We start from the raw sequence: 22,814 nt of genomic DNA, 5'->3' as shown, positions 1-22,814 counted from the left end.
TCATCTCCCTGCCTCCTCTCTCTCTACCTCTCTCTCTCTCTTCTCTTGTTGTCATCTCCCTGCCTCCTCTCTCTCTACCACTCTCTCTCTTTCTCTGTTGTTCTCATCTCCCTGCCTCCTCTCTCTCTACCACTCTCTCTCTCTTTCTCTGTTGTTTCTCATCTCCCTGCTTCTCTCTCTACCACTCTCTCTCTCTTTCTCTATTGTTCTCATCTCCCTGCCTCCTCTCTCTCTACCACTCTCTCTTTCTCTGTTGTTCTCATCTCCCTGCCTCCTCTCTCTCTACCACTCTCTCTCTTTCTCTATTGTTCTCATCTCCCTGCCTCCTCTCTCTCTACCTCTCTCTCTCTCTCTTGTTGTTCTCATCTCCCTGCCTCCTCTCTCTCTACCACTCTCTCTCTCTTTCTCTGTTGTTGTCATCTCCCTGCCTCCTCTCTCTCTACCACTCTCTCTCTCTTTCTCTGTTGTTCTTCATCTCCCTGCCTCCTCTCTCTACCACTCTCTCTCTCTTTCTCTATTGTTCTCATCTCCCTGCCTCCTCTCTCTCTACCACTCTCTCTCTCTTTCTCTATTGTTCTCATCTCCCTGCCTCCTCTCTCTCTACCACTCTCTCTCTCTTTCTCTATTGTTCTCATCTCCCTGCCTCCTCTCTCTCTACCACTCTCTCTCTTTCTCTATTGTTCTCATCTCCCTGCCTCCTCTCTCTCTACCACTCTCTCTCTCTTTCTCTATTGTTCTCATCTCCCCGCCTCTCTTCTACCACTCTCTCTCTCTTTCTCTATTGTCGTCATCTCCCTGCCTCCTCTCTCTCTACCTCTCTCTCTCTTTCTCTGTTGTTGTCATCTCCCTGCCTCCTCTCTCTCTACCACTCTCTCTCTTTCTCTTGTTCTCATCTCCCTGCCTCCTCTCTCTCTACCACTCTCTCTCTCTTTCTCTGTTGTTGTCATCTCCCTGCCTCCTCTCTCTCTACCACTCTCTCTCTTTCTCTATTGTTGTCATCTCCCTGCTTCCTCTCTCTCTACCACTCTCTCTCTTTCTCTATTGGTTCTCATCTCCCTGCCTCCTCTCTCTCTACCTCTCTCTCTCTCTTTCTCTGTTGTTCTCATCTCCCTGCCTCCTCTCCCTCTACCACTCTCTCTCTCTTTCTCTGTTGTTGTCATCTCCCTGGCTCCTCTCTCTCTACACTCTCTCTCTCTTTCTCTGTTGTTTGTCAACTCCCTGCCTCCTCTCTCTCTTCCACTCTCTCTCTCTTTCTCCGTTGTTCTCATCTCCCTGCCTCCTCTCTCTACCACTCTCTCTCTCTTTCTCTGTTGTTCTCATCCCCTGCCTCCTCTCTCTCTACCACTCTCTCTCTTTCTCTATTGTTGTCATCTCCTGCTTCCTCTCTCTCTACCACTCTCTCTCTTTCTCTATTGTTCTCATCTCCCTGCCTCCTCTCTCTCTACCTCTCTCTCTCTCTTTCTCTGTTGTTCTCATCTCCCTGCTCCTCTCCCTCTACCACTCTCTCTCTCTTTCTCTGTTGTTGTCATCTCCCTGCCTCCTCTCTCTCTACCACTCTCTCTCTCTTTCTCTGTTGTTGTCAACTCCCTGCCTCCTCTCTCTCTTCCACTCTCTCTCTCTTTCTCCGTTGTTCTCATCTCCCTGCCTCCTCTCTCTACCACTCTCTCTCTCTTTCTCTGTTGTTCTCATCTCCCTGCCTCCTCTCTCTCTACCACTCTCTCTCTCTTTCTCTATTGTTCTCATCTCCCTGCCTCCTCTCTCTCTACCACTCTCTCTCTTTCTCTATTGTTGTCATCTCCCTGCCTCCTCTCTCTCTACCACTCTCTCTCTCTTTCTCTGTTGTTCTCATCTCCCTGCCTCCTCTCTCTCTACCACTCTCTCTCTTTCTCTATTGTTCTCATCTCCCTGCCTCCTCTCTCTCTACCACTCTCTCTCTTTCTCTATTGTTGTCATCTCCCTGCTTCCTCTCTCTCTACCACTCTCTCTCTTTCTCTATTGTTCTCATCTCCCTGCCTCCTCTCTCTCTACCTCTCTCTCTCTCTCTCTTTCTCTGTTGTTCTCATCTCCCTGCCTCCTCTCCCTCTACCACTCTCTCTCTCTTTCTCTGTTGTTGTCATCTCCCTGCCTCCTCTCTCTCTACCACTCTCTCTCTCTTTCTCTGTTGTTGTCATCTCCCTGCCTCCTCTCTCTCTACCACTCTCTCTCTTTCTCTATTGTTGTCATCTCCCTGCCTCCTCTCTCTCTACCACTCTCTCTCTCTTTCTCTGTTGTTCTCATCTCCCTGCCTCCTCTCTCTCTACCACTCTCTCTCTCTTTCTCTATTGTTGTCATCTCCCTGCTTCCTCTCTCTCTACCACTCTCTCTCTTTCTCTATTGTTCTCATCTCCCTGCCCCTCTCTCTCTACCACTCTCTCTCTTTCTCTATTGTTGTCATCTCCCTGCCTCCTCTCTCTCTACCACTCTCTCTCTCTCTTTCTCTATTGTTCTCATCTCCCTGTCTCCTCTCTCTCTACCACTCTCTCTCTCTCTTCTCTATTGTACTCATCTCCCTGCTTCCTCTCTACCACTCTCTCTCTCTCTTTCTCTATTGTTCTCATCTCCCTGCCTCCTCTCCCTCTACCACTCTCTCTCTCTTTCTCTGTTGTTGTCATCTCCCTGCCTCCTCTCTCTCTACCACTCTCTCTCTCTTTCTCTGTTGTTGTCATCTCCCTGCCTCCTCTCTCTCTACCACTCTCTCTCTCTTTCTCTATTGTTGTCATCTCCCTGCTTCCTCTCTCTCTACCACTCTCTCTCTTTCTCTATTGTTCTCATCTCCCTGCCTCCTCTCTCTCTACCACTCTCTCTCTCTCTTTCTCTATTGTTCTCATCTCCCTGTCTCCTCTCTCTCTACCACTCTCTCTCTCTCTTTCTCTATTGTACTCATCTCCCTGCTTCCTCTCTCTCTACCACTCTCTCTCTCTCTTTCTCTATTGTTCTCATCTCCCTGCCTCCTCTCTCTCTACCTCTCTCTCTCTACCTCTCTCTCTCTCTCTTTCTCTGTTGTTCTCATCTCCCTGCCTCCTCTCTCTACCTCTCTCTCTCTCTCTTTCTCTGTTGTTGTCATCTCCCTGCCTCCTCTCTCTCTACCACTCTCTCTCTCTTTCTCTGTTGTTGTCATCTCCCTGCCTCCTCTCTCTCTACCACTCTCTCTCTTTCTCTATTGTTCTCATCTCCCTGCATCTTCTCTCTCTACCTCTCTCTTTCTCTGTTGTTGTCATCTCCCTGCCTCCTCTCTCTCTACCACTCTCTCTCTCTTTCTCTGTTGTTCTCATCTCCCTGCCTCCTCTCTCTCTACCACTCTCTCTCTTTCTCTATTGTTCTCATCTCCCTGCTTCCTCTCTCTCTACCACTCTCTCTCTTTCTCTATTGTTCTCATCTCCCTGCCTCCTCTCTCTCTACCTCTCTCTCTCTCTTTCTCTGTTGTTGTCATCTCCCTGCCTCCTCTCTCTCTACCACTCTCTCTCTCTTTCTCTGTTGTTGTCATCTCCCTGCCTCCTCTCTCTCTACCACTCTCTCTCTCTTTCTCTGTTGTCCTCATCTCCCTGCCTCCTCTCTCTCTACCACTCTTTCTCTTTCTCTATTGTTCTCATCTCCCTGCCTCCTCTCTCTCTACCACTCTCTCTCTTCTCTATTGTTGTCATCTCCCTGCTTCCTCTCTCTCTACCACTCTCTCTCTTTCTCTATTGTTCTCATCTCCCTGCCTCCTCTCTCTCTACCTCTCTCTCTCTTTTCTCTGTTGTTCTCATCTCCCTGCCTCCTCTCTCTACCTCTCTCTCTCTCTCTCTCTCTTTCTCTGTTGTTGTCATCTCCCTGCCTCCTCTCTCTCTACCACTCTCTCTCTCTTTCTCTGTTGTTGTCATCTCCCTGCCTCCTCTCTCTCTACCACTCTCTCTCTCTTTCTCTATTGTTCTCATCTCCCTGCCTCCTCTCTCTCTCTATCACTCTCTCTCTTTCTCTATTGTTCTCATCTCCCTGCCTCCTCTCTCTCTACCACTCTCTCTCTTTCTCTATTGTTCTCATCTCCCTGCCTCCTCTCTCTCTACCACTCTCTCTCTCTTTCTCTGTTGTTGTCATCTCCCTGCCTCCTCTCCCTGCCTCCTCTCTCTCTCGCTTTCTCTATTGTTCTCATCTCTCTGCCTCCTCTCTCTCTACCTCTCTCTTTCTCTGTTGTTCTCATCTCCCTGCCTCCTCTCTCTCTACCCTCTCTCTCTCTCTTTCTCTGTTGTTGCCATCTCCCTGCCTCCTCTCTCTCTAACCACTCTCTCTCTCTTTCTCTGTTGTTGTCATCTCCCTGCCTCCTCTCTCTCTACCACTCTCTCTCTTTCTCTATTGTTGTCATCTCCCTGCCTCCTCTCTCTCTACCACTCTCTCTCTCTTTCTCTGTTGTTCTCATCTCCCTGCCTCCTCTCTCTCTACCACTCTCTCTCTCTTTCTCTATTGTTGTCATCTCCCTGCTTCCTCTCTCTCTACCACTCTCTCTCTTTCTCTATTGTTCTCATCTCCCTGCCCCCTCTCTCTCTACCACTCTCTCTCTTTCTCTATTGTTGTCATCTCCCTGCCTCCTCTCTCTCTACCACTCTCTCTCTCTCTTTCTCTATTGTTCTCATCTCCCTGTCTCCTCTCTCTCTACCACTCTCTCTCTCTCTTTCTCTATTGTACTCATCTCCCTGCTTCCTCTCTACCACTCTCTCTCTCTCTTTCTCTATTGTTCTCATCTCCCTGCCTCCTCTCCCTCTACCACTCTCTCTCTCTTTCTCTGTTGTTGTCATCTCCCTGCCTCCTCTCTCTCTACCACTCTCTCTCTCTTTCTCTGTTGTTGTCATCTCCCTGCCTCCTCTCTCTCTACCACTCTCTCTCTCTTTCTCTATTGTTGTCATCTCCCTGCTTCCTCTCTCTCTACCACTCTCTCTCTTTCTCTATTGTTCTCATCTCCCTGCCTCCTCTCTCTCTACCACTCTCTCTCTCTCTTTCTCTATTGTTCTCATCTCCCTGTCTCCTCTCTCTCTACCACTCTCTCTCTCTCTTTCTCTATTGTACTCATCTCCCTGCTTCCTCTCTCTCTACCACTCTCTCTCTCTCTTTCTCTATTGTTCTCATCTCCCTGCCTCCTCTCTCTCTACCTCTCTCTCTCTACCTCTCTCTCTCTCTCTTTCTCTGTTGTTCTCATCTCCCTGCCTCCTCTCTCTACCTCTCTCTCTCTCTCTTTCTCTGTTGTTGTCATCTCCCTGCCTCCTCTCTCTCTACCACTCTCTCTCTCTTTCTCTGTTGTTGTCATCTCCCTGCCTCCTCTCTCTCTACCACTCTCTCTCTTTCTCTATTGTTCTCATCTCCCTGCATCTTCTCTCTCTACCTCTCTCTTTCTCTGTTGTTGTCATCTCCCTGCCTCCTCTCTCTCTACCACTCTCTCTCTCTTTCTCTGTTGTTCTCATCTCCCTGCCTCCTCTCTCTCTACCACTCTCTCTCTTTCTCTATTGTTCTCATCTCCCTGCTTCCTCTCTCTCTACCACTCTCTCTCTTTCTCTATTGTTTCTCATCTCCCTGCCTCCTCTCTCTCTACCTCTCTCTCTCTCTTTCTCTGTTGTTGTCATCTCCCTGCCTCCTCTCTCTCTACCACTCTCTCTCTCTTTCTCTGTTGTTGTCATCTCCCTGCCTCCTCTCTCTCTACCACTCTCTCTCTCTTTCTCTGTTGTCCTCATCTCCCTGCCTCCTCTCTCTCTACCACTCTTTCTCTTTCTCTATTGTTCTCATCTCCCTGCCTCCTCTCTCTCTACCACTCTCTCTCTTTCTCTATTGTTGTCATCTCCCTGCTTCCTCTCTCTCTACCACTCTCTCTCTTTCTCTATTGTTCTCATCTCCCTGCCTCCTCTCTCTCTACCTCTCTCTCTCTCTTTCTCTGTTGTTCTCATCTCCCTGCCTCCTCTCTCTACCTCTCTCTCTCTCTCTCTCTCTTTCTCTGTTGTTGTCATCTCCCTGCCTCCCTCTCTCTCTACCACTCTCTCTCTCTTTCTCTGTTGTTGTCATCTCCCTGCCTCCTCTCTCTCTACCACTCTCTCTCTCTTCTCTATTGTTCTCATCTCCCTGCCTCCTCTCTCTCTCTATCACTCTCTCTCTTTCTCTATTGTTCTCATCTCCCTGCCTCCTCTCTCTCTACCACTCTCTCTCTTTCTCTATTGTTCTCATCTCCCTGCCTCCTCTCTCTCTACCACTCTCTCTCTCTTTCTCTGTTGTTGTCATCTCCCTGCCTCCTCTCCCTGCCTCCTCTCTCTCTCGCTTTCTCTATTGTTCTCATCTCTCTGCCTCCTCTCTCTCTACCTCTCTCTTTCTCTGTTGTTCTCATCTCCCTGCCTCCTCTCTCTCTACCTCTCTCTCTCTCTTTCTCTGTTGTTGCCATCTCCCTGCATCCTCTCTCTCTACCACTCTCTCTCTCTTTCTCTGTTGTTGTCATCTCCCTGCCTCCTCTCTCTCTTCCACTCTCTCTCTCTTTCTCTGTTGTTCTCATCTCCCTGCCTCCTCTCTCTACCACTCTCTCTCTCTTTCTCTATTGTTCTCATCTCCCTGCCTCCTCTCTCTCTACCACTCTCTCTTTCTCTGTTGTTCTCATCTCCCTGCCTCCTCTCTCTCTACCACTCTCTCTCTCATTCTCTACTGTTCTCATCTCCCTGCCTCCTCTCTCTCTACCTCTCTCTCTCTCTTTCTCTGTTGTTCTCATCTCCCTGCCTCCTCTCTCTCTACCACTCTCTCTCTCTTTCTCTGTTGTTGTCATCTCCCTGCCTCCTCTCTCTCTTCCACTCTCTCTCTCTTTCTCTGTTGTTCTTATCTCCCTGCCTCCTCTCTCTACCACTCTCTCTCTCTTTCTCTATTGTTCTCATCTCCCTGCCTCCTCTCTCTCTACCACTCTCTCTCTCTTTCTCTGTTGTTCTCATCTCCCTGCCTCCTCTCTCTCTACCACTCTCTCTCTCTTTCTCTATTGTTCTCATCTCCCTGCCTCCTCTCTCTCTACCACTCTCTCTCTTTCTCTATTGTTCTCATCTCCCTGCCTCCTCTCTCTCTACCACTCTCTCTCTCTTTCTCTATTGTTCTCATCTCCCTGCCTCCTCTCTCTATCACTCTCTCTCTCTCTTTCTCTATTGTTCTCATCTCTCTGCCTCCTCTCTCTCTACCTCTCTCTCTCTTTCTCTGTTGTTGTCATCTCCCTGCCTCCTCTCTCTCTTCCACTCTCTCTCTCTTTCTCTATTGTTCTCATCTCCCTGCCTCCTCTCTCTCTACCACTCTCTCTCTCTTTCTCTGTTGTTGTCATCTCCCTGCCTCCTCTCTCTCTACCACTCTCTCTCTATCTTTCTCTGTTGTTGTCATCTCCCTGCCTCCTCTCTCTCTACCACTCTCTCTCTCTTTCTCTGTTGTTGTCATCTCCCTGCCTCCTCTCTCTCTTCCACTCTCTCTCTCTTTCTCTGTTGTTCTCATCTCCCTGCCTCCTCTCTCTACCACTCTCTCTCTCTTTCTCTGTTGTTCTCATCTCCCTGCCTCCTCTCTCTCTACCACTCTCTCTCTCTTTCTCTATTGTTCTCATCTCCCTGCCTCCTCTCTCTCTACCACTCTCTCTCTTTCTCTATTGTTCTCATCTCCCTGCCTCCTCTCTCTCTACCACTCTCTCTCTCTTTCTCTATTGTTCTCATCTCCCTGCCTCCTCTCTCTATCACTCTCTCTCTCTTTCTCTATTGTTCTCATCTCTCTGCCTCCTCTCTCTCTACCTCTCTCTCTCTTTCTCTGTTGTTCTCATCTCCCTGCCTCCTCTCTCTCTCTACCACTCTCTCTCTCTTTATCTGTTGTTCTCATCTCCCTGCCTCCTCTCTCTCGACCTCTCTCTCTCTCTTTCTCTGTTGTTCTCATCTCCCTGCCTCCTCTCTCTCTACCTCTCTCTCTCTTTCTCTGTTGTTCTCATCTCCCTGCCTCCTCTCTCTCTACCTCTCTCTCTTTCTCTGTTGTTCTCATCTCCCTGCCTCCTCTCTCTCTACCACTCCTCCCTCTTTCTCTGTTGTTCTCATCTCCCTGCCTCCTCTCTCTCTACCACTCTCTCTCTCTTTCTCTATTGTTCTCATCTCCCTGCCTCCTCTCTCTCTACCACTCTCTCTCTCTTTCTCTGTTGTTCTCATCTCCCTGCCTCCTCTTTCTCTACCACTCTCTCTCTTTCTCTGATGTTCTCATCTCCCTGCCTCCTCTCTCTCTCTCTTTCTCTATTGTTCTCATCTCTCTGCCTCCTCTCTCTCTCTCTCTCTCTCTCTTTCTCTGTTGTTCTCATCTCCCTGCCTCCTCTCTCTCTACCTCTCTCTCTCTCTCTTTCTCTGTTGTTGTCATCTCCCTGCCTCCTCTCTCTCTACCACTCTCTCTCTTTCTCTATTGTTCTCATCTCTCTGCCTCCTCTCTCTCTACCTCTCTCTCTCTCTTTCTCTGTTGTTCTCATCTCCCTGCCTTCTCTCTCTCTCTACCTCTCTCTCTTTCTTCCTCTGTTGTTGTCATCTCCCTGCCTCCTCTCTCTCTACCACTCTCTCTCTCTTTCTCTGTTGTTCTCATCTCCCTGCCTTCTCTCTCTCTACCTCTCTCTCTCTTTCTCCGTTGTTCTCATCTCCCTGCCTTCTCTCTCTCTACCACTCTCCCTCTCTTTCTCTGTTGTTGTCATCTCCCTGCCTCCTCTCTCTCTACCACTCTCTCTCTCTTTCTCTGTTGTTCTCATCTCCCTGCCTCCTCTCTCTCTACCTCTCTCTCTCTCTTTCTCTGTTGTTCTCATCTCCCTGCCTCCTCTCTCTCTACCACTCTCTCTCTTTCTCTGTTGTTCTCATCTCCCTGCCTTCTCTCTCTCTACCTCTCTCTCTCTCTTTCTCTGTTGTTCTCATCTCCCTGCCTCCTCTCTCTCTACCTCTCTCTCTCTTTCTCTGTTGTTGTCATCTCCCTGCCTCCTCTCTCTCTACCTCTCTCTCTTTATCAAATCAAAATGTATTTGTCACATACACATGGTTAGCAGATTTTAAAGTGAACAGGGAGTACAGGAGGGGGCTTCACCACCTGGGGTGGCCGGTCAGAAAGTCCAGGACCCCATTGCACAGAGCAGGATTGAGCCAGGGCCTCCAGCTTGATCTTGATTTGGAGGGTACTATGGTGTTGAATGCTGAGTTGTCGTCAATGAACAGCATTCTTACATAGGTATTCCTTTTGTCCAGATGGGATAGGGCAGAGTGCAGTGTGATGGTGATTGCGTCGTCTGTGGACCTGCTGGGGTGATATGCAAACTGAAGTGGGTCTAGGGTGGCCGGTAAGGTGGAGGTGATATGATCCTTGACTAGTCTCTCAAAGCACTTCATGATGACAGAAGTGAGTGCTATGGGGCGGTAGTCATCTAGCGCATGCTCTCAGGCTGCGGCTAGGGATGCCGTCTGGGCCAGCAGCCTTGCGAGGGTTAACACTTTTAAATATTTTACTCACGTCAGCCACGGATAAGGGGGGAGGGGTGCAGTCCTTGTTAGCGGGCCGTGAAGGTGGCACTGTATTATCCTCAAAGCGGGCAAAGAAGGTGTTTAGTTTGTCTGGAAGCGTGACGTCGGTGTCCGATTTTGCCTATAAGACGGAAGGAGCAAGATGGCGTCGTGGTCGGATTTGCCGAAGAGAGGGCGGAGGAGGGCTTTGTATGCATCGCGGGAGTTAGAGTAGCAGTGGTCGAGGGTGTTGTGCATGCACGTAGCAAAATCAATATGCTGGAAGAATTTCGGTAGACCTATTCTCAAATTTGCTTTGTTAAAATCCTCAGCTACAATAAATGCAGCCTTAGGATGTATGGTTTTCAGTTTGCATATAGTCCAGTGAAGTCCCTTGATGGCCATCTTGGTGTCTGCTTGAGGGGGAATGTACACAGCTGTGACATAACTGATGAGAATTCTCTTGGTAGGTAAATTGGCCGGCACTTGATTGTAAGGAATTATAGATCTGGTGAGCAGAAGGACTTGAGTTCCTGTATGTTGTTATGATTACACCATGAGTTGTTAATCATAAAGCATACACCCCCGCCCTTCCTTTTTATCTCTGTCTGCGCGATGCATGGAGAAGCCCGATGGCTGAACCGATTCCAACAACATATCCCAAGAGAGCCATGTTTCTGTGAAACAGAGAATGTTTCAATCTCTGATGTCTCTCTGGAAGGCATCCCTTGCTCGAATTTTGTCTACCTTGTTGTCCAGAGACTGGACATTGGCTAGTAGTATACTCGGGAGTGGTGGGCGATGTGCACGTCTACGGAGTCTGGCCAGGTGGCTGCTTCGTCTGCCCCTTCTGCAGTGCCGTTGTTTTGGATCGCATACTGGAATTAGCACCATTGTCCTGGGTGCTGGTCCGAACAGAGGATCCGCTTCGGGAAAGTCTTATTCCTGGTCGTAATGTTGGTAAGTTGACGTTGCTAATAAGACTTAAGATTTCATGGGGTAACAATGTAAGATATAATACATAAACAAATTTAAAATATTGCACAGTTTCCTAAAATTCGAAACGAGGTGACCATCTCTGTCGGCGCCATACCATCTCCCTGCCTCCTCTCTCTCTACCACTCTTTCTGTTTCTTTTTATTGTTCTCTCTATGCATTCTTCTTAGTCAGCATTATCTTCACTCTCTCTTTCCCTCCCTGACTCTCTCTTTCCCTCCCTCTCTCTTATTTTACATCCTCACTCTTGTTCCTCCTGTGAAATGCAGCTGCTAAATAAAAGGTATGCCTCTGTAATTGTCCTGGTGTCGTACTGCTCTGCATAACTGACTCTGTTCTAGACTCTGACTGTAAATGTCACTGGATCTGTTTCCCCCGTTACTGAACCTGGACCATACACACGTGTATACGCACGTCACGTCCACAGTCACACACTGTATGTTTCAGGTATGAACAAGGTCGAGGAGAAGCTAAAGGCTGGTCGTGTGAAGAGATCAGAGGGAGGTCTGTTCAGCGAGGAGCCCCAGAGGAAGAACCCTGGCCCAGCCTCCAGAAGAGACCCACCACCCCTCACCTCTGGTACTGAAATGGCTGTTCTGGACGACTTGTGTATTTTGGTTTATTGACAAGACAAAAACCATCTCCCAATTTACTTCCTCGTACGCATGTTTACCTCGGCGTGTTTTTGACAATATAAAGTATTGATTGGTTGATTGGTTGATGTATCCTCAAGGTACTCCAGCAGAGGCCCAGTGGCAGCATGCCATCTCAGAGCGAGGGGAGGTGCTCTGTCCTACCTGCTCCATCGTCACCAGAAAGACCGTCTCCGGCCTTAAGAAACACATGGAGATCTGCCAAAAGGTGAGTGGACCACACAGCTGTCAATCAGAACAGAGGCCTAGGGTGATTGTACAGGAGAACCATATCAATCCAAACAGATGTTTTCACAACTCAAATGAAATAGTTCCCATCATTCCCTTTCATTTGAGACTGTAGTCTGCAGATTTCTCTTACTGCTTGTAGCAGGATCCTCACAACAGATCCTCACAACAGATCCTCACAACAGATCCTCACAACAGCCATATTCTGACTCAGTTCGACTTCTGAATACATTTGACATAACATATTTTGATTTTGGGGGCGAACCATATATTTATGATCCGTCATCACCATTCTCGTCACATCTGGCTTTCATTCCTCTAAATTAAGGATTGTGTTTCACACTCTCTGTTGAAACTCTGAAACCACAGTATATCATTTGACACTTGCCCTAAATCCCATTCCATATTTCCCATGTTCTGTATAATATTATACTTGGGTACTGTTCCACATCTGTTCTTGATTCTAACTCGCTCAAACAATTGTTCTGAACACATTCTGATCAGCGTCAGTTGCCATACATATTTATACCAACATCTAAATATTACTGTACAGTATAGAATGCTGTGTACAAGAACAATATACACTCAGTGGACAGTTTATTAGGTACACCACCCTGTTCATGAAAATGGTAGCTCCTACAGACAGTGAGTCACGTGGTTTGTTGATGAGAATCGTGCAAGCTAACAGGCAGGCCACAAACAGGAAAATACTGTAGCAGCGCAGTTCAACAGTGGTGTGCAAAACGACATCTCAGAAAGTACAACTCGTCGACCCTTGACACACATGGACTATTGCAGCAGACGACCACACCGGGTTCTGCTCCTATCAGCTAAAAACAAGAAGCAGCTCCAGTGGGCACGTGATCACCAACACTGGACAACTGAGGGGTGGAAAAACATTGTCTGGTCTGGCGAATCCTACTTCCTGTTGCATGGCAGAGTTCGGTTTTGGCTTAAGCAGCATGAGTCCATGGCCCTTCCTGCCTGGTAGCCTTTCATGGCACACGTTAGGCTCCTTGATACCAATTGAGCAACGTTTCCATATGCTGAAGATTTCAGCTGTTCGGGGGTCCGACCGGTACGAGATGGTTGTACCTAATAAAGTGTCCGCGGAGTGTATTACAGTTTATTATATTGGTATTTGAATTATTGTACTGCTTTCTGTGATGCAGTTTTAACCACTTCATCGAGTTCTGACTAATATTGTAACACTGTTAGATGCCTGCCTCCCTCTGAGGACCCCTCGGGAAAGGTCTGGGGAGCCATTCGATTGCAAAGTAATGATTGAAGGGCTGGAGGAATGACTGTGGCTGAGTCTCAATACTCTGAAGTAGCCTCCACTCGTTTAACTGTACCAATCTGTAAACCCAGGCTAGCTCAAAGCAATCAGGAAAGGACACAAGGAGAGGTAGCCTGGACTATTCAGACACACACTGAGATTGCTGTGTGGCAGTAAGCTGGGTCAGTAGGTACTTTTGAGAGCCTGTTCTTTATGAAGCCTGGCCTGGTGGGCTGTGAGACTGTAAAAGTGACTGCAATGCCATTAAGGAGGGGTGGAATCCCCACATCAGCACAGGGGTCAGTCACTGTAAAACATCTTCCTCTTCCAGATTCTTCCAGTTTCATCCATACGTGTGTCTTCATGAAAATGGCTACTTTCCACTTATTGGTCTTGATGATTACCTGACAAATACCATTCTGGGTGAAATGGTTCTGTATCACTAGCTCATGTTAAGCTCACGTTGGGGGAACAGTGAGCAGAAATGCACTCTCTTTTCATAGGTTCTTTACTGTCATTGGATCCAAGAGGCTCTGATGAATAAGAATGACTGTGTGACCTTTGTCCTTTAACCCTGCAGCTCCAGGATGCCCTGAAGTGCCAGGAGTGCCACAAACAGTTCAGGTCCAAGGCCGGACTGAACTACCATACAATGGCTGAGCACAGCAGCAAGGTACACACACACACACACACACACTTTCCCGAAGTTGATTGATCTATTGATCCGCTGGTCAGAAAGGATCCATTTGAAAAGTAACCCTGTGGGTTTCATCAGCAACATGACAGCGGAGGGACTCTGTTCCCTTCAGACGTGAGGCATTGGTTTGGGATTGGGGGTGAAATGTCCTAATTGATTTCTATTGTTATGCTTTTTGGCTGAAGTTCTGATTGATATGGCCGTTCTGAAAGCACATTACATTCTGGTGCTGTGTTAAGTCCCTCGGTAGAGAGGTTCATCAAGATATCAACATGGCCCTCACTCCTGCATTAGTGGAATGCTGCTCCAATTAAGTTTGTTGAATAATTCAAAACTACTATCTCAGAAAGCATCATCAAATATAAATGAGCAAACCTGTGTGTGTGTGTGTATTCCAGTCAGCCTTGCCATCATAGCTGATCTGTTTAAATGATGCCCTCATTTGTGTTCAGTCCCTGCCTTTTGTCCCATGGTCATATTGGCAGCTCTCCATATCATTATGAGGAGAGAGTACAGTTTGTGTTTTAAAGCAGTGATTCGAACTTCCATTGTGTGTGTGTGTGTGTGTGTGTGTGTGTGTGTGTGTGTGTGTGTGTGTGTGTGTGTGTGTGAGTGTTTGTGTTGTTCTGCATTACCTGCAGAAGTGGCATCATTGCTAATCTGTACCCAGTGTGTGTCCTCTGGTCACATGGCTGAGCCACAGTGCAGTGTGGGAAAAGCCAGCAGGATGACAGTGACCTTGTTGTTGTACTGTGATACACCAGCTAACTCGTATTTTCTACTGTTTTAGAAACAAAGGTGCTAGAACCAACAAGGGTTCTTCAGCTCTCTCCATAGGAGAACCTTTAGAAGAACCCTTTTTGGTTCCATATAGAACCCGTTTCACATAGGGTTCTAGATGGAACCCAAACGAGTTCTAACTGCAACCAAAAAGGGTTATCCTATGGCGACAGCCGAAGAACTCTTTTGGAACCCTTTCTCCCCTCTCTCTCTCTCTCTCTCTCTCTCTCTCTCTCTCTCTCTAGTGCTCTCTCTCTCTAGTGCTCTCTCTCTCGCTAGTGCTCTCTCTCTCTAGTGCTCTCTCTTTCTCTAGTGCTCTCTCTCTCTAGTGCTCTCTCTCTAGTGCTCTCTCTCTCTAGTGCTCTCTCTCTCTAGTGCTCTCTCTCTCTCTAGTGCTCTCTCTCTCGTGCTCTCTCTCTCTAGTGCTCTCTCTCTCTCTAGTGCTCTCTCTCTCTCTGTCTTGTGCTCTCTCTCTCTAGTGCTCTCTCTCTCTCTAGTGCTCTCTCTCTCTCTATTGCTCTCTCTCTCTAGTGCTCTCTCTCTCTGTCTTGTGCTCTCTCTCTCTCTAGTGCTCTCACTCTCTCTCTAGTGCTCTCTCTCTCGCTCTAGTGCTCTCTCTCTCTCTAGTGCTCTCTCTCTGTCTTGTGCTCTCTCTCTCTCTAGTGCTCTCTCTCTCTAGTGCTCTCTCTCTAGTGCTCTCTCTCTGTCTTGTGCTCTCTCTCTAGTGCTCTCTCTCTCTCTGTCTTGTGCTCTCTCTCTCTCTAGTGCTCCCTCTCTCTCTCTAGTGCTCTCTCTCTAGTGCTCTCTCTCTCTCTCTAGTGCTCTCTCTCTCTAGTGCTCTCTCTCTCTCTCTCTCTCTCTCTGTCTTGTGCTCTCTCTCTAGTGCTCTCTCTCTCTCTCTGTCTAGTGCTCTCTCTCTCTGTCTATTGCTCTCTTTCTCTCTCGTGCTCCCCCTCTCTCTCTCTAGTGCTCTCTCTCTCTCTAATGCTCTCTCTCTAGTGCTCTCTCTCTCTAGTGCTCTTCTCTCTCTAGTGCCTCTCTCTCTAGTGCTCTCTCTCTCTCTAGTGCTCTCTCTCTCTAGTGCTCTCTCTCTAGTGCTCTCTCTCTCTCTAGTGCTCTCTCTCTAGTGCTCTCTCTCTAGTGCTCTCTCTCTCTCTCTAGTGCTCTCTCTCTCTCTAGTGCTCTCTCTCTCTCTCTAGTGCTATCTCTCTCTCTAGTGCTCTCTCTCTATCTCTAGATGCTCTTCTCTCTCTCTCTAGTGCTCTCTCTCTCTCTAGTGCTCTCTCTCTCTAGTGCTCTCTCTCTCGTGCTCTCTCTCTCTAGTGCTCTCTCTCTCTGTCTTGTGCTCTCTCTCTCTAGTGCTCTCTCTCTCTCTCTAGTGCTCTCACTCTCTCTCTAGTGCTCTCTCTCCTCGCTCTATGTGCTCTCTCTCTCTCTAGTGCTCTCTCTCTCCTCTAGTGCTCTCTCTCACTCGTGCTCCCTCCTACTCCTCTCTCTCTGTCTTGTGCTCTCTCTCTCTCTAGTGCTCTCTCTCTCTAGTGCTCTCTCTCTATGTGCTCTCTCTCTAGTGCTCTCTCTCTCTGTCTTGTGCTCTCTCTCTAGTGCTCTCTCTCTCTCTCTCTGTCTTGTGCTCTCTCTCTCTCTAGTGCTCTCTCTCTCTCTCTCTCTGTCTTGTGCTCTCTCTCTAGTGCTCTCTCTCTCTCTGTCTAGTGCTCTCTTCTCTGTCTATTGCTCTCTTTCTCTCTCGTGCTCCCTCTCTCTCTCTCTCTCTAGTGCTCTCTGTCTATTGCTCTCTTCTCTCTCGTGCTCCCTCTCTCTCTCTCTAGTGCTCTCTCTCTAATGCTCTCTCTCTAGTGCTCTCTCTCTCTAGTGCTCTCTCTCTCTCTAGTTGCTCTCTCTCTCTAGTGCTCTCTCTCTAGTGCTCTCTCTCTCTAGTGCTCTCTCTCTCGTGCTCTCTCTCTAGTGCTCTCTCTCTCTGTCTTGTGCTCTCTCTCTCTAGTGCTCTCTCTCTCTCTCTAGTGCTCTCTCTCTCTCTAGTGCTCTCTCTCTCCAGTGCTCTCTCTCTCTGTCTTGTGCTCTCTCTCTCTATTGCTCTCTCTTTCTAGTGCTCTCTCTCTCTGTCTTGTGCTCTCTCTCTCTAGTGCTCTCACTCTCTCTCTAGTGCTCTCTCTCTCTCTAGTGCTCTCTCTCTCGCTCTAGTGCTCTCTCTCTCTAGTGCTCGCTTTCTCTCTCTAGTGCTCTCTCTCACTCGTGCTCCCTCCTACTCTCTCTCTCTGTCTTGTGCTCTCTCTCTCTAGTGCTCTCTCTCTGTAGTGCTCTCTCTCTCTAGTGGCTCTCTCTGTCTTGTGCTCTCTCTCTCTAGTGCTCTCTCTCTCTCTCTCTCTGTCTTGTGCTCTCTCTCTCTAGTGCTCCCTCTCTCTCTCTAGTGCTCTCTCTCTCTCTAGTGCTCTCTCTCTCTCTCTCTAGTGCTCTCTCTCTCTCTAGTGCTCTCTCTCTCTAGTGCTCTCTCTCTCGCTCTAGTGCTCTCTCTCTCTCTAGTGCTCTCTCTCTCTCTAGTGCTCTCTCTCACTCGTGCTCCCTCCTACTCTCTCTCTCTGTCTGGTGCTCTCATCTCTCTCTAGTGCTCTCTCTCTCTAGTGCTCTCTCTCTAGTGCTCTCTCTCTAGTGCTCTCTCTCTCTGTCTTGTGCTCTCTCTCTAGTGCTCTCTCTCTCTCTCTCTGTCTTGTGCTCTCTCTCTCTCTAGTGCTCCCTCTCTCTCTCTAGTGCTCCCTCTCTCTCTCTAGTGCTCTCTCTTTCTAGTGCTCTCTCTCTCTCTAGTGCTCTCTCTCTCTCTCTGTCTTGTGCTCTCTCTCTAGTGCTCTCTCTCTCTCTCTCTCTGTCTAGTGCTCTCTCTCTCTGTCTATTGCTCTCTTTCTCTCTCGTGCTCCCTCTCTCTCTAGTGCTCTCTGTCTATTGCTCTCTTTCTCTCTCGTGCTCCCTCTCTCTCTCTCTAGTGCTCTCTCTCTAATGCTCTCTCTCTAGTGCTCTCTCTCTCTAGTGCTCTCTCTCTCTCTAGTGCTCTCTCTCTCTAGTGCTCTCTCTCTAGTGCTCTCTCTCTCTAGTGCTCTCTCTCTCGTGCTCTCTCTCTCTAGTGCTCTCTCTCTCTGTCTTGTGCTCTCTCTCTCTAGTGCTCTCTCTCTCTCTCTAGTGCTCTCTCTCTCTCTAGTGCTCTCTCTCTCCAGTGCTCTCTCTCTCTGTCTTGTGCTCTCTCTCTCTATTGCTCTCTCTTTCTAGTGCTCTCTCTCTCTGTCTTGTGCTCTCTCTCTCTAGTGCTCTCTCTCTCGCTCTAGTGCTCTCTCTCTCTAGTGCTCGCTTTCTCTCTCTAGTGCTCTCTCTCACTCGTGCTCCCCTCCTACTCTCTCTCTCTGTCTTGTGCTCTCTCTCTCTAGTGCTCTCTCTGTAGTGCTCCTCTCTCTCTAGTGCTCTCTCTGTCTTGTGCTCTCTCTCTCTAGTGCTCTCTCTCTCTCTCTCTCTCTGTCTTGTGCTCTCTCTCTCTAGTGCTCCCCTCTCTCTCTCTAGTGCTCTCTCTCTCTCTAGTGCTCTCTCTCTCTCTCTCTAGTGCTCTCTCTCTCTCTAGTGCTCTCTCTCTCTAGTGCTCTCTCTCTCTCTGTCTAGTGCTCTCTCTCTCTGTCTATTGCTCTCTTCTTCTCTCTCTCTCTCTCTCTCTCTCTCTCTCTCTCGTGCTCCCTCTCTCTCTCTCTCTCTCTAGTGCTCTCTCTCTCCCTAATGCTCTCTCTCTCTAGTGATCTCTCTCTCTCTCTAGTGCTCTCTCTCTCTAGTGCTCTCTCTCTCTAGTGCTCTCTCTCTCTCTGTCTAGTGCTCTCTCTCTCTCTCTCTCTCTCTCTCTCGTGCTCCCTCTCTCTCTCTCTCTCGTGCTCTCTCTCTCTAGTGCTCTCTCTCTCTCTCTAGTGCTCTCTCTCTCTAGTGCTCTCTCTCTAGTGCTCTCTCTCTCTAGTGCTCTCTCTCTCTAGTGCTCTCTCTCTCTAGTGCTCTCTCTCTCTCGTGCTCTCTCTCTAGTGCTCTCTCTCTAGTGCTCTCTCTCTCTCTAGTGCTCTCTCTCTCTCTCTAGTGCTCTCTCTCTGTCTTGTGCTCTCTCTCTAGTGCTCTCTCACTCTCTCTCTAGTGGTCTCTCTCTCTCTGTCTTGTGCTCTCTCTCTCTCTAGTGCTCTCTCTCTCTAGTGCTCTCTCTCTGTCTTGTGCTCTCTCTCTCTCTCTAGTGCTCTCTCTCTTTCTCTAGTGCTCTCTCTCGCCAGTGCTCTCTGTCTTGTGCTCTCTCTCTCTATTGCTCTCTCACTCTAGTGCTCTCTCTCTCTGTCTTGTGCTCTCTCTCTCTAGTGCTCTCTCTGTCTTGTGCTCTCTCACTCTCTCTCTAGTGCTCTCTCTCTCTCTGTCTTGTGCTCTCTCTCTCTCTAGTGCTCTCTCTCTCTAGTGCTCTCTCTCTCTCTGTCTAGTGCTCTCTCTCTCTCTCGTGCTCCCTCTCTCTCTCTCTCTCGTGCTCCCTCTCTCTCTCTCCTAGTGCTCTCTCTCTAGGGCTCTCTCTCTCTCTCTAGTGCTCTCTCTCTCTAGTGCTCTCTCTCTCTCTAGTGCTCTCTCTCTCTAGTGCTCTCTCTCTCTAGTGCTCTCTCTCTAGTGCTCTCTCTCTCTCTAGTGCTCTCTCTCTCTAGTGCTCTCTCTCTCTCTAGTGCTCTCTCTCTCGTGCTCTCTCTCTCTAGTGCTCTCTCTCTCTCTAGTGCTCTCTCTCTCTCTCTAGTGCTCTCTCTCTGTCTTGTGCTCTCTCTCTAGTGCTCTCTCACTCTCTCTCTAGTGGTCTCTCTCTCTCTGTCTTGTGCTCTCTCTCTCTCTAGTGCTCTCTCTCTCTAGTGCTCTCTCTCTCTGTCTTGTGCTCTCTCTCTCTCTCTAGTGCTCTCTCTCTTTCTCTAGTGCTCTCTCTCGCCAGTGCTCTCTGTCTTGTGCTCTCTCTCTCTCTATTGCTCTCTCTCTCTAGTGCTCTCTCTCTCTGTCTTGTGCTCTCTCTCTCTAGTGCTCTCTCTGTCTTGTGCTCTCTCTCTCTAGTACTCTCTCACTCTCTCTCTAGTGCTCTCTCTCTCTGTGTCTTGTGCTCTCTCTCTCTCTAGTGCTCTCTCTCTCTAGTGCTCTCTCTCTCTCTCTGTCTAGTGCTCTCTCTCTCTCTCTCTCGTGCTCCCTCTCTCTCTCGTGCTCCCTCTCTCTCTCTCCTAGTGCTCTCTCTCTAGGGCTCTCTCTCTCTCTCTAGTGCTCTCTCTCTCTAGTGCTCTCTCTCTCTCTAGTGCTCTCTCTCTATAGTGCTCTCTCTCTCTCTAGTGCTCTCTCTCTCTCTAGTGCTCTCTCTCTCTAGTGCTCTCTCTCTCTCTAGTGCTCTCTCTCTCTCTAGTGCTCCCTCTCTCTCTCGTGCTCCCTCTCTCTCTAGTGCTCTCTCTCTCCTAGTGCTCTCTCTCTAGTGCTCTCTCTCTCTCTATAGTGCTCTCTCTCTCTCTAGTGCTCTCTCTCTCTCTCTAGTGCTCTCTCTCTCTCTAGTGCTCTCTCTCTCTCTAGTGCTCTCTCTCTCTCTAGTGCTCTCTCTATCTCTAGTGCTCTCTCTCTCTCTAGTGCTCTCTCTCTCTAGTGCTCTCTCTCTCGTGCTCTGTCTCTAGTGCTCTCTCTCTCTAGTGCTCTCTCTCTCTCTCTAGTGCTCTCTCTCTCTCTAGTGCTTCTCTCTTCTAGTGCTCTCTCTCTCCAGTGCTCTCTCTCTCTCTCTCTGTCTTGTGCTCTCTCTCTCTATTGCTCTCTCTCTCTCTGTCTTGTGCTCTCTCTCTCTAGTGCTCTCACTCTCTCTCTCTAGTGCTCTCTCTCTCTCTAGTGCTCTCTCTCTTGCTCTAGTGCTCTCTCTCTCTAGTGCTCGCTTTCTCTCTCTAGTGCTCTCTCTCACTCGTGCTCCCTCCTACTCTCTCTCTCTGTCTTGTGCTCTCTCTCTCTCTAGTGCTCTCTCTCTCTAGTGCTCTCTCTCTAGTGCTCTCTCTCTCTAGTGCTCTCTCTCTCTAGTGCTCTCTCTCTCTAGTGCTCTCTCTCTCTCTAGTGCTCTCTCTCTCTAGTGCTCTCTCTCTAGTGCTCTCTCTCTCTAGTGCTCTCTCTCTCAGTGCTCTCTCTCTCTAGTGCTCTCTCTCTCTGTCTTGTGCTCTCTCTCTCTAGTGCTCTCTCTCTCTCTCTAGTGCTCTCTCTCTCTCTAGTGCTCTCTCTCTCCAGTGCTCTCTCTCTCTGTCTTGTGCTCTCTCTCTCTATTGCTCTCTCTTTCTAGTGCTCTCTCTCTCTGTCTTGTGCTCTCTCTCTCTAGTGCTCTCACTCTCTCTCTAGTGCTCTCTCTCTCTCTAGTGCTCTCTCTCTCGCTCTAGTGCTCTCTCTCTCTAGTGCTCGCTTTCTCTCTCTAGTGCTCTCTCTCACTCGTGCTCCCTCCTACTCTCTCTCTCTGTCTTGTGCTCTCTCTCTCTAGTGCTCTCTCTGTAGTGCTCTCTCTCTCTAGTGCTCTCTCTGTCTAGTGCTCTCTCTTCTGTCTAGTGCTCTCTCTCTCTCTAGTGCTCTCTCTCTCTCTAGTGCTCTCTCTCTCTAGTGCTCTCTCTCTCTCTAGTGCTCTCTCTCGCTCTCTCTCTCTCGTGCTCCCTCTCGCTCTAGTGCTCTCTCTCGTGCTCCCTCTGTCTCTAGTGCTCCCTCTCTCTCTTTCTCTCTCTCTTGTGCTCCCTTTCTCTCTATTTTTCTCTTTCGCTCTCTCTTACTTCCTATCACACTCTCACAAAATGTCTGTCTTGCTCTTTCCCACTCTCTTTCTTTCTGTCTTTTTCAATATATATTTCTCTTTCACTCTTTCTCCCCCCTCACTCTCGCTCATGTCTGATAAAGGTTTTACAAATAAATGCTGGGGGTTTCTGTGTGTCCCCTGGTGGATCTAAGACTGGTGGGAGTGTGTTCTCCAGCCTCAGGGTCTGACTGACATGATTCACTTTGTTTTAGTGTGGGAATAACATGTATTCCTCTGAGTTGCAGTCTTATCCCCCTCTTTTCCCTCTCAGACTAGGGATGTGTCTCAATAATCTCAAATGGCTTTCCCTCCTTCATCTGTACACTCTTAGAAAAAATGTCCCCATGTGTTCTACCTGGAACCCAAAAAGAGTTCTTCAAAGGGTTCTCCTATGGGGACAGCCGAAGAACCCTTTTGGAACCATTTTTCTAAGAGTGTACCAATCTAAAAAACATAAGTAAATGAAAATGGACTGCCCTGATGTGTCGTCCCCTCCCCTGTCCTCTCTCTGGCTGTGACTGCCCTGATGTGTCATCCCCTCCCCTGTCCTCTCTCTGGCTGTGACTGCCCTGATGTGTCGTCCCCTCCCCTGTCCTCTCTGTCTGTGACTGCCCTGATGTGTCGTCCCCTCCCCTGTCCTCTCTCTGGCAATGACTGCCCTGATGTGTCGTCCCCTCCCCTGTCCTCTCTCTGGCTGTGACTGCCCTGACGTGTCGTCCCCTCCCCTGTCCTCTCTCTGGCTGTGACTGCCCTGATGTGTCGTCCCCTCCCCTGTCCTCTCTCTGACTGTGACTGCCCTGATGTGTCGTCCCCTCCCCTGTCCTCTCTCTGGCTGTGACTGCCCTGATGTGTCGTCCCCTCCCCTGTCCTCACTGTGACTGCCCTGATGTGTCGTTCCCTCCCCTGTCCTCTCTCTGGCTGTGACTGCCCTGATGTGTTGTCCCCTCCCCTGTCCTCACTGTGACTGCCCTGATGTGTCGTCCCCTCCCCTGTCCTCTCTCTGGCTGTGACTGCCCTGATGTGTCGTCCCCTCCCCTGTCCTCTCTCTGGCTGTGACTGCCCTGATGTTTCGTCCTCTCTCTGGCTGTGACTGCCCTGATGTGTCTTCCCCTCCCCTGTCCTCTCTCTGGCTGTGACTGCCCTAATGTGTCGTCCCCTCCCCTGTCCTCTCTCTGGCTGTGACTGCCCTGATGTGTCGTCCCCTCCCATGACTCTCTCTGGCTGTGACTGCCCTGATTTGTCGTCCCCTCCCATGTCTTCTCTCTGGCTGTGACTGCCCTGATGTGTCTTCCCCTCCCCTGTCCTCTCTCTGGCTGTGACTGCCCTGATGTGTCTTCCCCTCCCATGACTCTCTCTGGCTGTGACTGCCCTGATGTGTCGTCCCCTCCCATGACTCTCTCTGGCTGTGACTGCCCTGATGTGTCGTCCCCTCCCATGTACTCTCTCTGTCTGTGACTGCCCCGATATGTCTTCCCCTCCCCTGTCCTCACTCTGGCTGTGACTGCCCTGATGTCGTCCCCCTCCCCGTGGTCCTCACTGTGACTGCCCTGATGTGTCGTCCCCTCCCCTGTCCTCTCTCTGACTGTGACTGCCCTGAGTGTCGTCCCCTCCCCGTAGTCCTCTCTCTGGCTGTGACTGCCCTGATGTGTTGTCCCCTCCCCTCCCCCTCTCTATGGCTGTGACTGCCGCCTGATGTGTCTTCCCCTCCCCTGTTCCTGTCTCTGGCTGTGACTACCCTGATGTGTCTTCCCACTCCCCCTGTCCTCTCTCTGGCATGTGACTGCCACTGATGTGGTCGTCCCCTCCCCTGTCCTCGGTCATCTGACTGTGACTGCCCTGATGTGTCGTCCCCTCC

General features: G+C 49.3%; 1 protein-coding gene across 4 annotated transcripts in view; it reads left to right on the top strand.

The window, feature by feature from the left end:
- Nucleotides 1–22,814, top strand: part of znf512b (zinc finger protein 512B) — an 82,477-nt gene that overhangs the window by 42,039 nt on the left and 17,624 nt on the right. For all 4 annotated transcript variants that reach the window (XM_031803620.1, XM_031803618.1, XM_031803621.1 and 1 more), the window contains 3 exons: nt 10,947–11,078; nt 11,233–11,360; nt 13,240–13,332. In XM_031803620.1, coding sequence (XP_031659480.1) covers nt 10,947–11,078; nt 11,233–11,360; nt 13,240–13,332 — 353 coding nt within the window. The remainder of the gene's footprint in view (nt 1–10,946; nt 11,079–11,232; nt 11,361–13,239; nt 13,333–22,814) is intronic.

Source organism: Oncorhynchus kisutch, linkage group LG24 (assembly GCF_002021735.2).
Source record: "Oncorhynchus kisutch isolate 150728-3 linkage group LG24, Okis_V2, whole genome shotgun sequence".
NCBI classification, from domain to species: Eukaryota; Metazoa; Chordata; class Actinopteri; order Salmoniformes; family Salmonidae; genus Oncorhynchus; species Oncorhynchus kisutch.
Note: the sequence above shows the minus strand (reverse complement) of the source record. Positions and strands in the feature narration are given on the sequence as shown.